At 39.0% G+C, this 15,436-nt stretch overlaps 1 protein-coding gene across 3 annotated transcripts; it reads left to right on the forward strand.

Annotated features, from left to right (window-relative positions):
• The first annotated feature begins 190 nt into the window (after window positions 1-190).
• Window positions 191-12,056, forward strand: LOC111331991 (O-phosphoseryl-tRNA(Sec) selenium transferase). Of its 3 annotated transcripts, XM_088755878.1 has the most exons (13): window positions 233-368; window positions 1,696-1,840; window positions 2,786-2,873; window positions 3,559-3,625; window positions 4,371-4,489; window positions 5,058-5,216; window positions 5,956-6,109; window positions 7,228-7,330; window positions 8,419-8,548; window positions 9,473-9,564; window positions 10,528-10,621; window positions 10,759-10,858; window positions 11,351-12,056. In XM_088755878.1, exons 3-13 carry the CDS (start codon window positions 2,852-2,854, stop codon window positions 11,625-11,627), a joined length of 1,317 nt encoding a protein of 438 aa, XP_088612004.1. In that variant the 5' UTR covers window positions 233-368; window positions 1,696-1,840; window positions 2,786-2,851; the 3' UTR covers window positions 11,628-12,056. The 3 variants fall into 3 exon arrangements, with proteins under 3 accessions (XP_022792976.1, XP_088612004.1, XP_088611961.1); XM_022937241.2 differs by lacking the exon at window positions 1,696-1,840 and having other exon boundaries at window positions 191-368; XM_088755835.1 differs by lacking the exons at window positions 233-368; window positions 1,696-1,840 and adding an exon at window positions 496-694.
• The last annotated feature ends 3,380 nt before the right edge of the window (window positions 12,057-15,436 follow it).

A 15,436-nucleotide genomic window follows, 5' to 3' on the forward strand; every position in this document is an offset into this window, starting at 1 on the left:
CCAAAAAAAAGGTAAGGAGAAAATGGAAACCCATCATATCATTATTTACAAAAAAAAATTATTTTATCAAAATTACTGTAGTTTTTGTCACTTAAGTTCATTTTTCAAAGATTTTCCATCGAACTTCGAGTATTTAATCAAGAAAAAGGTTACGAACACAAGACAACGTAAATATTTGGATGCGCTTGGAGTGTTCAAATTAGGAATTCTCAATAGTTTCTTTTCTTAGTTAAGGAGTTCCTAACCAAGGTACCATGTTTTCGGGTAGTTTTGAAGCGTGTGGCAATATTATCCCAGCGTCGTACGTACAGCAAGCTCGGAATGCAAGAAAAAGTCGGGAAAATCAAATCAGAATTTTCCTAGAGCACGTAAGTAGTCTAAAAGGGTGTGATGGTTGTTTTAAAATCAAACTTTGCCAGACTAGGTGATTGTTCATTCGACTGCTTGGTGCCATTTAGTGACCCGCAACCGTGTCGCTGCTATTGCAGGACATGATTTGTTTAATAGATCATGGTATTGACTGTAAAATAATGTTGAAATACAATGCCTTCCGTAGCTGCTGGATCGCGGAAGGAATTGCAAAACATAATGTTTCATGATCATCTTCCTAAAACAATTTGGAGTGCCAAGCTTCCAGGGTTGGCGAGGAGAGGGGGGGGAAAGATTCAGACTGATCTATCGGAAAATGCTTCCGGTTAGGAAGCATTTGTTCCTAATCCGTACATTTTCCATATCATAAGCAGAATCATACACGCATCTTGATTGGTTGTTACTAATGATCTATTGTAGAACAGAGGCATGGATGATGTCACCATTATCAACATTTTGCTTTCTTATCACTTTAATGATTCGTTCTTACCACATTTCGACGTTATCTGCGATCTATTACTTTACAGACGCATAGTAACAAAGAATATGTTTGTTAAGTGTTGGATACATGTATGGCACTGTTTCAAGAATTGACTTCTGCATTGTAGGAAGTGTGGAGATAATCTGATCAAGCATGCCAAATTGTAGAACTTACTCATGGACTGAGTGGAAGGGTGGGCTGGGAAAATATTTGGCTTGAGGTCATGACGTCTTGAACTCTCGTGACTGAGAGCCGAATATATTTTCCTGTCATGCCCAACTAAACTCAGTAAATAAGCATTTTATTACATGACCTCTAAGTTTTGAAAATTCAATCTAAATAGGATGTGATAGACAGGCACAGGCAGCCACATGAGCACAAAAAAATTCTGCAAGGAAAACTCTCCCTTTATTTTTTCAAGTCAGAACAAGAAACTCCCAATTCCTTAAAAAATGCGACTTTTTTTCTCGTTTCTGTTGTCATGTAAGATTTTGCAATAAAGCAGTGTGAGGCAGCAAGGCCACATGGCCTTTTCTGGACTGGCTCACATCAACCCGTCCAGTCCTGCACATTTCAGCTTTTGCTGTGGTTTTCTATGGGATTGCACAAGCGGGGCTGGATGGGTCATATGATAAAATTCCATAATTACTTAGTACCCCTTTCTCATTATCTCAGCAATCTCCTTTTAGTTTATTACCATGACCAACTACACAGACCCAGGCACAACTGATTGAGGTTGTGGTACAAAATGCAGTTCACATTTTACCAGTTGAATGTACAAGTCCCTAGAAGTGCTTAGTCTTATAACATGTAAAGCTCAGTGGGCTTGGTATTTGTATCCCTAGGCAGTACTTTCAATAAGACCCGGTGCCCACCAGAGCTCCAGCGGGTATTCTGTTGTGAGTCGCTGGGTGTATTTCACTGCACTCAAGTTGCGGTCACCATGCTCAAGTCGCACTCAAGTCACTCTCCAGCAGGTGTTGTACCAAGGTAGACACCTATTTCAAATCTTATTGAAAGCACTGCTATGTTAACAGGTTATTAGCAGACATCCTGTTTTTGAAGGAAAGGAAATTCTATGTTCTATGCTCAAAGGGGTTTGGTTATTTTAAACATTTCATTCCCAAGATCTTATTAGTAATTCTTTTAAGTCTCTGCTATACAATTCTTATGATGTTAATGAATAAAGGCTGATAGTTTCGAAAGAAACTGTTTGGGGCTGTGTCGGTGGGAGTAACAAAATAATTTGGATATATCAACAAAGTTGAAGTGGTAAATTGGCCACCGTAACAATTACAAAAGCTGACGTTTCGAGCGTTAGCCCTTCGTCGGAGCGAATAGAGGAATTGTGGGTTGTGTGTGCTTTTAAAGGCAGAGAATGGAGCTAAGTTATGGCTGGGAACATGGCAACGAGAAAAACAAGAATAAATTAGTGGAATGAAAAGTGTTTGTTGATCCCTGTGGGATTTAGACTGCCAGTTTGAAAGATGAGCTTTTGTTCAAGATTTTTATGGCTTTCTGTGCTACCCAAGTGTAAGGAAAGACCACAGATTGCCATATGTTGCTTAGAATGATTAGGTAAATCAAAATATCTAGCGACTGGATTCGATGTGTCCTTGTCATTCCTTTCCACGTCTCGAAGGTGTAATCTTACGATGTTAGTTGAGAGAATTTGGTATCGAATCAATTAATAATCCCCTAATTTATATTTTCTACATCACTTGTCTGCTTAATATTGTATCATTTGATATCGTAAGGAGAAATTCTCTCTTGGTCACACATTGGAATTAACATTGGGAAGGAATGAAAGTGCATGACTGTGTATCTCCATGAACTGTACTCAGAAATACAAAAACTTTTTTTCTTTGTTTAAGAGGTTGTTCCACATTAAAGCTTTAATTTTTAACATTTTATTCCTATCATTTTTGCATTCAGAGAAAATGGCCATCAGAGGGTTGGGATGACACTAGCATTGAACTTCTGTTGCAAGAACTATCAATTATGGACAGTAACAACTTCCCAGGTAAAATAGTTTCCTGATAACAGTTCACAGGGAAATAGTTTCAATCCAGGATGTGCAACTTGTCTTTTTTTTTTTTCCTGGTTTCATTATCACTATCAAGCTCTTAAAGTGTTGGTCATAATTGATTAAAAAGGAAGCAAATCTTTTATTATTATCTTCTGTTCAGCTTCATAACTTAGTTAGTAGTAATATCCACCATACTCATTGGACCCTTAAACTCCCAAGATCTGCTTTTTAATTCTCCCCTCTAGCTACTACACATTTCCTTGTAAATAAGTTACAAGAACTTGGTGTTAGATCAAGTTAACAACTTCTGCCTCATAAGTTTGAGTATTCTCATTACCTGTCTGCTGAATAATGTATGGATATGATGGGGAGAAATTTCATGTTAATCATTTCTCAGAGTTAAAGGTTTAAAGAAGAGATGAACCCTCTAAACTTTGCCTTTTTCCTTGTGGCTTTGTAGCTCAGTTGGTACTGTAGCACCCAATTAGTATCTGGCAGGTGTGTGTTTAACTTCAGTAGAAGCCTGAATTTTTTCAAGTTTTCTTTTCCGCAATTGCTAATTGCAGCTCACCTGCAAAGATCATTCCTTCGGTTGATTTTCATCTACAGGTCTAATGAAATTTATTCCAATACAAAATTGTGGTCTTATCTTCAGTATTAATGGGTTTTCTTTTTTCAGGAAATGTTGGTGCAGGTGAGAGGGAAGGGAGGGTAATTTCATCCCTGGTGTCAAGAAGACATTTTAGGTAACTCATATCTTATAAGTGTAATGCATGTTGTCTAGATGATCAGTGAGATTGCTTAATTTTTATGAAGCAGTCCAGGCTCAAAACATTTTTTCAGATCACTGAGTTAGTACAGACAGGCTTACACCTTGTTTAGAACATTCCTCATTCACTGGAAATCACCAGAACCCAAAGACAGAATTATTATAATTATATGGTCAAAGTCTACAAATGAGACTGACTTGTGTAACTACTACTGACATCTTATCCCAGTTCCTCCAGCAAGATGTGACTAGGAGTATTGTGTTACTACCCTTGGATAGAAGGCTAGTTCTCTTGTTAAACTTTTATCGAGCTAAACGCCTCCCGGTTAGCTCAGTTGGTAGAGTGCCAGACTGTTGTGTGGGAGGTCGTGAGTTCAAACCTGGCCGGACCAACACTCAGGGTCTGTAAACAACTGAGAAGAAAGTACTGCCTTTGTAATAATATCTGCAAATGGTTAGACTTTCTAGTCTTCTCGGATAGGGACGATAAATGGAGGTCCCGTCTCACAAGCCCTTGTTTGTAAAAAAAAAAAAATTTGTGGGATGTTAAAGAACCCACACACTGTTCGAAAAGAGTAGGGCATGTAGTGCCCGGTGTTGTGGTCTATCTTTGCGTAGTGTCTATCAAATTGATGGGGGGTACTGCGCCTTTGAATATTGTAGAGAAAGGGCGCAATATAAATAAGGAATTCATTCATTCATCTTGTTATTTTAATTCCCAGGTTAAGCCATGGTATTGGCAGGTCAGGTGACATAACAGCTGTGCAGCCCAAGGCTGCTGGTTCTTCTCTCCTAATGAAACTCACCAATTGCATGGCTCTGGATGTAATCAAACTAGCTGGTTAGTGTCTGAACAATAATTACTTCAGTCAGGTTCGATATGAAAATATACTTTTGAAACTTCTGTTAATTAAACCCAGTCCTGTGAGTGTAAGTGACGATGTAATTGTTTCGTCTAAGAGGCTCAAAGCTGAACTCTGCCGAGCCTTCCCAATGGCATTTAGTGAACAGGGGTTTCAACATGTTTTTCCAGGTGGAGGGGATGTCCAACATTAATGTTGTTAGCAATTCATGGTATTTTGGGGCATACAGTTTTTCATCATTAACAATTTTTACCTCTCTTTGGAAAAGAAGGGGTAGGGGGGCTGCATGTAAACTAAGCCCTGGTTTGGTAACCTCAAAGATTGCTTGGCTGGATTAGAATGTGTCCTTTTGTTTCATATATTGTTTTTAAAATTTGTGGCTGACTGATGATGATATCAATGAGTTATTTTTCTACTCAATGATTATGCTGCAAATAATCCACTATTAAGTAGATTAATATACCAAGTAAAACATATTTGATTGTTCATGTGCCCCCTGCTATGAAGCAGTATCAATATCTCACTGTACTGCACTGTCTTTTAAAGGTGTTAGGTCAGCAAAAGCTTGTCTGGTGTTGCCAGTGGCAACTGGTATGAGCATGGTAATGACACTGCTAACATTGAAACAACAGAGACCTGGTGCCAAGTTTGTGATTTGGCCTAGAATTGATCAGAAGTCTTGTTTTAAGTGCATCCTTACAGCAGGTATCTATTTTTGAAGTTGCTTGTGTCAGCTCTTGCAGTCTTGAATTAAATAATTTGCACAGAATAACATGTTGACTTGAAGAGCTATACCTTCATTGGTTTTCTCCAAATTGGATTTTTGTTGGAATAAGGTTCTTAATAGTAAATAATGGAGCACGTTGTGTTGTGCCCTTTACATCAAACACTTCAGCTGTGTCTTATTGGTTGGGTTGGTAAGGTTTGTTGAGCTCTATCAGGTAAAAATCATTTTCTGGTGATTTGGTAGATCACTTTTTAAAACTGGAACCAAACTGGATTGAATCAATTTTAAAATCAAAATTAAACTACCAAGATCTGATTGTTAATTCTCTCCTCTAGCTGCCACATGTTTCGTTTTAAACTAGTTATGAGTATTTGGCCTCAGATCAAGTTAACAACTTCTGCATGATTAGTTCGGGTATTCTCAATACCAGTTTGCTTGACAATGTGTGGAGAAATTACTTGTTAATCACTTTTGGGAGTTAAGGGGTTGACAGATTTTCTGCAGACATCTCATTCCACCCAGGAATATAAAGGAGGTAAGCAGGTACCAGCAAGCTGCAAGAGGAATGCAAAAGAATCTACTAGCAGAACCTGCAATTCATCAGCATCCTGGTGGGGGGAATGAAACTGAAAATGGAATTAAGTTCCTGGAACTATTTGAATTAGTCTATTTGAATGGTAGGGAAGATGACAAATATATTTTTATATCTTATATTAGGGTTTGAACCGGTTATTGTGGAGAATGTGTTGGAAGGAGATGAACTACAAACAGATCTTGCAGCTGTTGAAAGGAAAATTAAAGATTTAGGAGCAGAAAATGTGCTCTGTGTTTTCACCACAACTAGCTGTTTTGCTCCCAGGATCCCAGACAGGTTTGTGCAACACCAAGAATGGCAACATAATATAGCCAGTGGTAGTCCTTCAACAAAGGAAATACAAATCAAATCAGTTTAAACTCACTACAAATTCCTTCAAAGCAAGACATTTTGCATGTTATCATTAACTGAATGGGAGGGCCAGACAGGAAAATAATTGTTTGGCTCAAGTTTCTGACATACAGACCAAGTGAAACAAGGTCTGTGTGTTATGACTGAGAGCCAAATGTTTTCCCATTCAGCCCAACCTAACTCAGTTGATAAATAAGGGTCGAACAGCTTTTCTTGTGGCCCTACTTGTACCATCACAAATGGTCCTCCTGCATGGATTTTTCCACTGTTTCTTTTTTCTTTTAATGCAAATGCACATGGAGCTGCACTTGTCATGAAGCAGGTTCTAATAATTGCTTATAAGCAGTATCAAATTCTGACTATAACTCAAATATGGGTACCTTAAATTTAGTGTACTGTTAATGATATTTTTTTGATGAGGCTAATTCAGTGCAGCACTCTCACAGCACAGGGAAATTGTATGTATTTTTATTTACGAATATTTATACAGGGTAGCCCAGTTTAGCAAATTGCTAGCTTGAATGGGGCCTTGTGAAACAATAACACCCACCCATCCCACCCCAGGGGAGGACATTGACCACACAGTAATCTTGTTCGTGGGAAATTAACGTCTCCTACCCCTAATCCTGTAGGAGACGGGGCCTACGGGTTATTCGTCCTTATCCGAGAAGACTTGAATATCTTGATATTATAGAAAGGTAGCAAATTCTCCTCAGTTATTTTAAGACCATGAGTGTTGGTCCGGATGGGGCTCAAACCCTCCCGCACAACATAATCCAGTGCTCTAACCAATTGAGCTAACTGGGGGATGGTTAGCTCAATTGGTTTGTTTGCTCTCTATCCCCCCTCCACCCACATCCCATCCCTCGGTGCCTAAGGGTGGGTTATGGCTAGGTTACCATCCGACCTGTGGTGCAAATTGTTGCCCTCTTCTGTCGCTCTTTTTACAGCACCTGCCCTTCTATGCAGTTGTCAAAATGTCAAAACTCTGAGCAGGAATTTTTTCTCCTCAACATTTAATTAACTGAATGTGACTTTTGCAGGTTGGAAGAAGTTGCAAAGCTCTGCAAGGAACAGAATGTGCCTCATGTTGTGAATAATGCATATGGAGTGCAGTCATCAAAGTGCATGCATCTTATTCAGCAGGTAAAGTCTTCTTCAATGGCTTGTAGTAACTTGCACTAGAGGGTTACAAGGTTTTCGGTAAGTTTGGTAGAGAATAGGTTTCTTCTCTCAGCCCACAGTCTGTAAAGAGAGGTAGCTAAAGGCCAAGAAAGTGAATTAAGGCCACATTTTCTCCCTTACTGTCCTTTTGTTAGCAGCCACAATTGAGACTGAAATATAGGTATGATTCTCCCATCAATATGGTTATCATCAGGGGTTCCAACAACTTTTTTCCATAATTATGCAGTTGCTGTTGGTGTAGTAGGCAGTTGTCAATGAAAAAGGGCCATAAGGTGAAAATCAAACAGGAGACCCTGCTTGCAGTTGTGCCTTGGCCGTCAGGAAAGGAATGAAGAGTGTCTTAAAGGACAGGGGGAATTACTGTTTTTATGGCTACTGTCTCCTATGGACACAAAGCCATAAAGGTGTCCTGTTCAGTGAGTGAGTGAGTGAGTGAGTGAGTGTAACAGCAGAATACAAACAACCTCTAAGCCCACAAAAAAGTCTGCTAAGTTTGGCCCGATATTCCCTGCTCTTGGCGTTTGTTTGTTTTGGAACATCTTCAGTGGTTCAATGTTTATAATTGCAATCTTGACCCAACTTTCACCCAATATTTCCTGGTCCTACTAGTTGTTTGTTTTGGAGTGCTACAGAAGACAATACATATCTCAGAACCTTTTTAGGATGGCTCTTGAAAAAACTAAGCTTTTCCTTGCAGAAATATCTTTAAAGGAGTGCATTTTACTGTTTCAATCAGCAACTAATGCCCAAAAGAGCTGCTAAATTTCTGAAGCAAGCAAGGTGCAAAGTTGAACAGGGTGACCCTATTCAATGAAATGAAGGAACAGTAGAATGGCGGAATATCCTACAAGGGGAAATGCCTTGTTGTATGAAACTCAAGTCTCACAAAAATGGAATTGCAATGAGATAAGAGATAATTGTGCTTTATCAGTAGCCATGTGCAGTTATAAACTTCCTTTGCTTTAGAAACAGTTCTTGCAGAGCATTTGTCCAAAACTGATTCACGAGAAAGGTCAGCAGTTTCAGTGCCGTTTTTGCCCCTTCTACAGGCAGCAAGGATTGGCCGTGTTGATGCTTTTATTCAAAGTACAGATAAGAACTTTCTAGTTCCTGTTGGTGGAGCTATTGTGGCAGGCTTTGATGGGAGCTTCATTGATGCAGTCAGTAAAACATACCCTGGTAAGGTTGCTTCTAAGCTAATTTCTTTTTCACCCTTTACACCTTAACATCAGTTTGCATATTCTCCATACTGTTCTCTATACGTTTCCACATTCCTAGATTTAATACTGTTACTTATGGAAAACATTCCCTAAGATATATTGGCCCTTTACTGTGGAATCGACTTTCAACTAACATAAAAACCTCACCTTCTCTACAATCTTTTAAAAAACAGATCTGTTTAACTAACCTTTCGTCTAAATTAGAATACGATTGTGAGAACTGTGTTCTATGTAGCACATGAACAATTAGGTGGCTCAGGGAGTGCTCTATGTGTTTATTTGATTTAATAATGAGTACTAAATAAGGTAGTTTAAACTTTTAGTTCTTAATGTTAATGATGTATTTCAATTTTATCTATTGTAAATAGTTAAATTTAGTTGAATTTTAACTTATTGTATTGAGTTTAGGTGTCCCCTATTAGTAGAGGGTTTCTTACCCTCGGCTAGATCGATTTGACACATAAATAAAGTTTTTCATTCATTCATTCATTCATTTCTTAACAAGCTGACAAAGAGAATATGTTTAACAGTTATGAGCTTCTTCAGTTGGTGATCATTTCCTTTATTTTTGTGACCTTCATCAGGGCTCGACGCTAACTTTTCAACTTACTAGCTAAGGGGCTAGTGGCATCTTAGGTGTTTTAGATTTTACGACAATTTCAGCCTGTTTACTAGCCAAACTGGCTGGTGGAAATTGAAAACCACTAGCCAAAACTGAATTTCTACTAGTCTGTGGCTAGTGGGCTACCGCTAGTGTCGAGCCCTGCTTCGTGTGTGATCCAGGGGTGATACTATAAAGAGAATTTAGAAGTTGGTCATTGTTAAAGGATAAAGGGTTAAACTTTTGGGCTTGCCTTAATTGAAGCTCTTTTATTTTTTTCAGGGCGGGCATCAGCTACTCCATCCATAGACCTGTTTATTACCCTCTTGTCTCTTGGGTCTGTTGGATATCAACAGTTACTTCAACAAAGAAAGGTGTGTTTGTTATCGTCTGTTATGTTTGCCGATTAAACACGTGATTTGAAAATGAACACTTTTACTCCTAAGGACTACCGTTAAAGTAAACACTCTCATTTGATTGTGCGGTCTGATCGTCTGGGGAAGGGTAGCCCTGTGTAATTTCCACCACAAACGAACCGAACAGGATGACTTAAACATTACCGACGGATCATAACTGACCAATCACGAACGACTTACACCACTTGAATCTTATAGCCAATAACGTCACGGCTAAACTGACCGATCAGTTTACACGAACCAATCTTCCAAACCCGACTGACAACAACTCTTCATTTGTCTCTGATGATGAGTTCCACTCAGGTTGTTGAAACGTCAGTCACCACTAACGACAACAGTACTTCTCAAGGGCTACACTCACCCGGACAATCAGACTACATGATCAAATATTACCTGTGGGTTCAAACCATTTACTGTAGACATTCTCAATAGCAAATTTCATGTACTTCCTGGCATGTTATTGGAGAAATTCTGGCATTAAATCGAGGCAAAATCTTTCATTTTTTAATTATATTAATGTCGTCATTATCATTTAACAATGTGGCAGTGGTCTGAGAGGAAAAATTAAAAATTGCGCACTTTATCACAAATGAAATTCAAGTAAGCTGCTTGAAGTGCGGTCAAACTGCAGCAAACCAAAGTTATGACCGGGTTTTAGTTGTCCATCGTTTAAAAATTAGTCGACGGATTGTAGAAGGCTTTATGCCAATATCAGAGCGAAGACTAGAACAACTAGTGTAATTCAGGGCGAAGTTGTTCAAGGAGTAGACAACGCTCTCCAACAGATAAACCGTTGACAAAACTTACTACGCTTTTCACCGGATAGAGATTTATCTAATTGAAAGCGATATCTACCCTTCGAACAACCGGGTCCTGGTTTACTTCCGAAACTCACTTACAAATTGTTTATGATTTGTTTAGGAAGTGTACAGTTACTTAGCTGAAGGCTTATCAAGGGTGGCAGAATCACACGGAGAGCGTCTTCTTGTCACTAAAAGCAACCCCATATCTCTTGGTAAGGAAAAACTTTGAACTCCCCGTAGCACTTGTTCACTTTGCCCTCCACGCTATTGAAGTTGAAATAAAACTTCACTTCCACTTTTTCTTTCATGAACGTAATTAATTGATACAATTTTCTTTCCACCATTAAAGCGATTTCTCTGGAAAGAGTTACGAAGGCTCTGGAATTGAATGCGGCTGGAGTTACCCAACTTGGCTCCATGCTTTTTACAAGATGCGTGTCTGGAGCAAGGTAAGATGTTTGTTTTTTCTTATCAAGATGTTTTAAGGGCTAATTCAGCAATCCTTGCGAGTAAGATGCCTTGGGTAGTACATGGTAGAATGGCGAATGCTTGAAACGTCCGCTTTAGATCTCTTTGCGGTGGCTAATTTACATCATTGACTCAGTTGAAAGACCAAACTATCTCGTAGTACCACCACCGACGCAACACCACAGTTTCTTTAGAAACTTACCCTCTTTAAACATGATAGTGTTGCCTATCTTCAGGATGTCTTGCTAACCAAACTTGCAAGCCCTTCTCCAAATGCAGAAGGGAAATAGATGGTTATAATAAGGTAAATTATCCTCACCGGGAGAAAGTATATTCTACAAAAAAATACGAAAGAATTGGTAAGACTGTTGTCATTGTCACTGCTCTCGTTCTGAGAGCACTTTATGACATTTTTATTTATTTATTTTTTTATTTTTATTTATTACTTTTCCTGATTCTTTTTTGCCCTCCAGGGTGGTTCCTCCCGGAAGTACTAAAGAGATCAACGGGTACGTTTTCACTGGCTGGGGTGCGCATGCCAAAAACTACCGCTGTGCATACCTTACTGCAGCTGCGGCGATTGGGATGACAAAAGCGGAAGTAGACACGTTTTTAAAGCGACTTGACAAGTGCCTGTCTAAATTTACCTCCAAAGGAACTACGATTGATGAACTGTCGAGCCATTGTGAAAATGGCGAGGAAAAGGAAGCCGATATCGAAAATAAGGATAATTCAACAGTGAACAGATAATATTGAATACGATTTAGAAAAGTTTACGAACTATTTCAGTCAGAAGGATTTTTAAGAAATTTTGTCAATTCGTGTTACACCACATGAACTTTTCTGGATGTTTTATAACGCTGTTCGATGTAGTGTCGTAAAAAAAACTAATTAAAAGTGATCGTATCCGCCTATCAAAACCAAGGGTAATAACCCAAGGAAGTAGCAAGAACTCAAAATGATTACAGGACATTACCATAATTACGGAAAACCCTGAGTTACTGTGGGCTCACTGGGTATAGTTCTGCATCTGATTGGTTTAAAGAGTGACACGCGTATTCTGAACCAATTGCAGAGAAGCATTACCAAATGAATGCAATTGTGGCGAATCACTTTCATCACTCGATTTAGAAGTGAAATTGCTTCGTACAGGGTTTTCAATAAAAGCCAGTTACCATCGGTCTACCGCCTCCTGTTAAACGTTTTTCCGATATCTGTTGAGTCTGCGAGCAGGCTACCGTTTTTGTGTTTCGCCTTACGGCCCCTTTTCCGGGCACAGCTGCCTGTTACACATCAGTAGCCGCGTATACACATGCGTTATTAACCAAGCGTGGGGTTAAGATGGCTGGATATTGGACGAGTTCCTTGTTTTGCGTTTTTATGGACCGAGACGAAGTTAAGGTCCATGAAAACGCGAAAAAAGGACGAGGCTAATATCCAGTCATCCGTTGACCGAAAAGCTAGGTTAAAAGAATTTTATTATTTAGCAAAATGTTTCCGCCTCAATAAGAATCAAGAATGATTTGTTTATTTTGAGGGCCTGGAAAGAAATCCACTGTGTTTGTAGCACAATAAACCCAAGAGGGTCGTTTGATTTTTCCTTTGTTTTGACTCTCTAGTTTTGGTCAGACCGAATGATGTTAACAAACACTGAAATCGAAATGTTTCATGAAACCTTTTCTTGCACAAACCTATTTCCGAGCGCTCCCCAATCCGAAAATCTAGTTTTTGCTTGAGAGGTTTTTTTTTAGTATAGAGGTTTTGCACAGCAGCCATGTTTGATGGCAGGAACAATGAAAATATTCTGCATAAGAAAGAATTTTTTTCCCGTGGGCAAAATAATCTATTGTTCCTGCCATCAAACATAGTTGCTGTGCAAAACCTCTTCATAATCCGATTGCCTTCAACAACGCATTTTTTCCCCGTGCGCTTTCCCTATCGTAGAATATCCGCAGCGTCATGCGCTCTTGCTCATTTGCATTTTGGCAGTGTGGACTTAAAGAGAATGATAGACAATAGCTGATTAAAAAAAATCGGTCTGTCTGTGAATCTTCCCCTGCTCTTTTTTGGGGATGACTGAATAAAGCTGAACTCCATCTTTGAAAATAAGGGAAAAAAATCACATGACGATTTAATTTTTAGATAGTAGACCCTTTCAGCCTATTTTTAATTTGTTCAAACAAATTGCCGGAACTTCCTTAGAAGTCCAGATGCATCAGTTGGTTAAGCCAAACTATAAAACGGCGAAAGGATAAATTTATCGAACGCTCTCAACTGATCCACTTCCGAAGACTAAATTGGCATATCCTTATATAGTACAAACCTAAAAAAAGCATGTTTTTGTCTTTGATACAAAGATTTCTACTAATCATTTTCCTCTGGCGACTGAAGAGCTAAACGGGGCGTTAACATCAAATTATAAGGAAGTGTATTAACACTAGTCTGTTAAAATCTCATTTAAAGCGGCACTGTTTTTCAATCATGAAAACAAAATTTAACTTGCATATGGCAGTCGGGAAGTAAAACTCACTTTGAATTTAATATTCTGTCAATTTGTTGTCAACAATGGTAAACTCAATAGTCGTTAATAGGAAACCGGTCTAGCATTGAATTCAATATTCTGTTAGTAAAAGTGTCGCTTAAGAAGGTCCCTTACAAAGGATTTTGCCGGCTGCAACATGTAAACATACATTTTCGACTTGAAAAAAAAAAAAAAAAGACAGGCAAAAACGCTTTGCAAAGATGATGATAGGAAAGGCGCTGAAAATTTCATTAGCCATGAAGCGGTGAAAGAAATATCATAAGTGATTTCACTCACCGCGTCGGCAAATTGAAGATATCGTTGATTTTAGTAGTGAATTTTAAATTAATTTGTGCTGGGTGAGTTGGTGTATGTAGATACCACACATAATATTTACGTTTATGACAAAAACTGATACAAACTTGGCCAGGACGACACGGAATTTTTCTTAGGAGCACAGAAACTAAACGAAGCAAACGCTGGCCAGGTTTAAGTCAGACATTTCAACAGGAGCATGTCCCAAGAAGCGGAAAAACAGTTGGATTCAAGCAAATACCGCACTGAAAGCGATTGTCAGAGATTTCGTTCTCCCTGTCTGGATGCACATCATGAAGCCTTCATTCTTCGATCGACATGGACCGTTGGGAACTTGTACGCCTCGAATTTAAATTTAGGGCAAAGTTATATTAAACAAGTCAAAGACCTTGAGCGGCAAAGAAAAGTGTGGTTGTTGAGGAAAGAAAAAGAACAGGAGACGATGCTAAGAAGATGGGACGCTCTTATAAAGCAAACAAAACATAGCTACCACTCGAACAGCTCGTCTGAAGTGAAAGACAGCAATGTTGAGCACAAGTGGCAGAGCCAGAGTGCTCGAATATTTCGACAGAGAGCTGCAACAGTGGCAAAAAGCTCCCAAGTTAGAGGCTTAGAGAGCATTGCGGTGTTCGATAAGAATTATAGGTCATCATCACAACCGGAAGGTTCTGCTTTTGTAGTTACTCGTGCAGTAAAAGGAAATTCAGACCGGTTTGAATTTCAAGGCAATGAAGAACTCCCTCGAATTCGGAGCAAGTCATTGAATGCTCGTACTGTAGATTGCGCTTTTGCTTCAAATTCTCATCCAGACCGCCCACCGCTAAGAAGAAGCATGACCAGTTTTCATTCTGGTGTGAAATCTCTGCGATATTTTACCGCAGAGTCCGACAGAGATCTAGAAGCGAACAACAGTCTTCTACCAAAATGGTTACCGTCAAATTTACGCTCAAAAAATGTTCGCGGACAGAGTTTTATTTTGTGAGGGGGGTGTCTTTAAAAAGAATTCCATTTTGAAAGTAGAATGAGTGAGTTTATGTTCTGTGTTAGATCTGTTAAATAAAAACACCAGGTTTTAATGCATTTGTTCAAACATTTAATCATTTACCAGACTCTCGGCAGAGTAAATACCAGTGGTCCTAGTAAAGAGAAACGTAAATGAACTTGAACTGAAATTCAAATTTCTTTCTTTAAACTAGCTGCGCAGCTTTTTGAGAACCAGTATTAACCAGTATTTATATAGCGCACATATCAAAAAACTCTCATGGCGGGACCTAATGTATTGTTTCGTGTTTCAATACTAAATTACTCGAGCCAAAAACTTAAGCTTTTTCGACTAGCACATTTCCTTATTGAGATCCAGGCAGAGGTAAGTGATGGGCGGACGCTAAGGCTGAGGTACAGTTATTTTAAAGAGTCGAAATCTACGAGATACCCAAGGCCTCTGGATCAATGGGTTTTTAATGCAACAAATCCGCACTATAAATCCATCTGCTTTTTCCGACGTTTTGAACATCTCCGGTCTCTCAAGACACGGAAGTTTTTTCCCGCGATGTCAGCTGAATAGGGTAACCTCGATATGATGTTCCTCTTACTGGTTAAATAATACAAGCGAGATGTTGGAGTAACTCGTAAAAAGTTCCTAAATCATGAGCTTGTGCAAAGACCCTGGATCTCGAAGGGATTGATACGCTGGTTAACCAATAGAAAGCGAGATATAACGCTT

This window comes from Stylophora pistillata, chromosome 1, assembly GCF_964205215.1.
Source record: "Stylophora pistillata chromosome 1, jaStyPist1.2, whole genome shotgun sequence".
Classification (NCBI taxonomy): Eukaryota; Metazoa; Cnidaria; class Anthozoa; order Scleractinia; family Pocilloporidae; genus Stylophora; species Stylophora pistillata.

Coding starts and splice junctions, on each gene's coding strand:
- LOC111331991 (XM_022937241.2), top strand. CDS start 255: ATGTTTTCGGGTAGTTTTGAAGCGTGTGGCAATATTATCCCAGCGTCG. Junction 2,874..3,558: donor GGACAGTAACAACTTCCCAG/GTAAAATAGTTT, acceptor TTCTTTTTTCAG/GAAATGTTGGTGCAGGTGAG. Junction 10,859..11,350: donor AGATGCGTGTCTGGAGCAAG/GTAAGATGTTTG, acceptor TTTGCCCTCCAG/GGTGGTTCCTCCCGGAAGTA.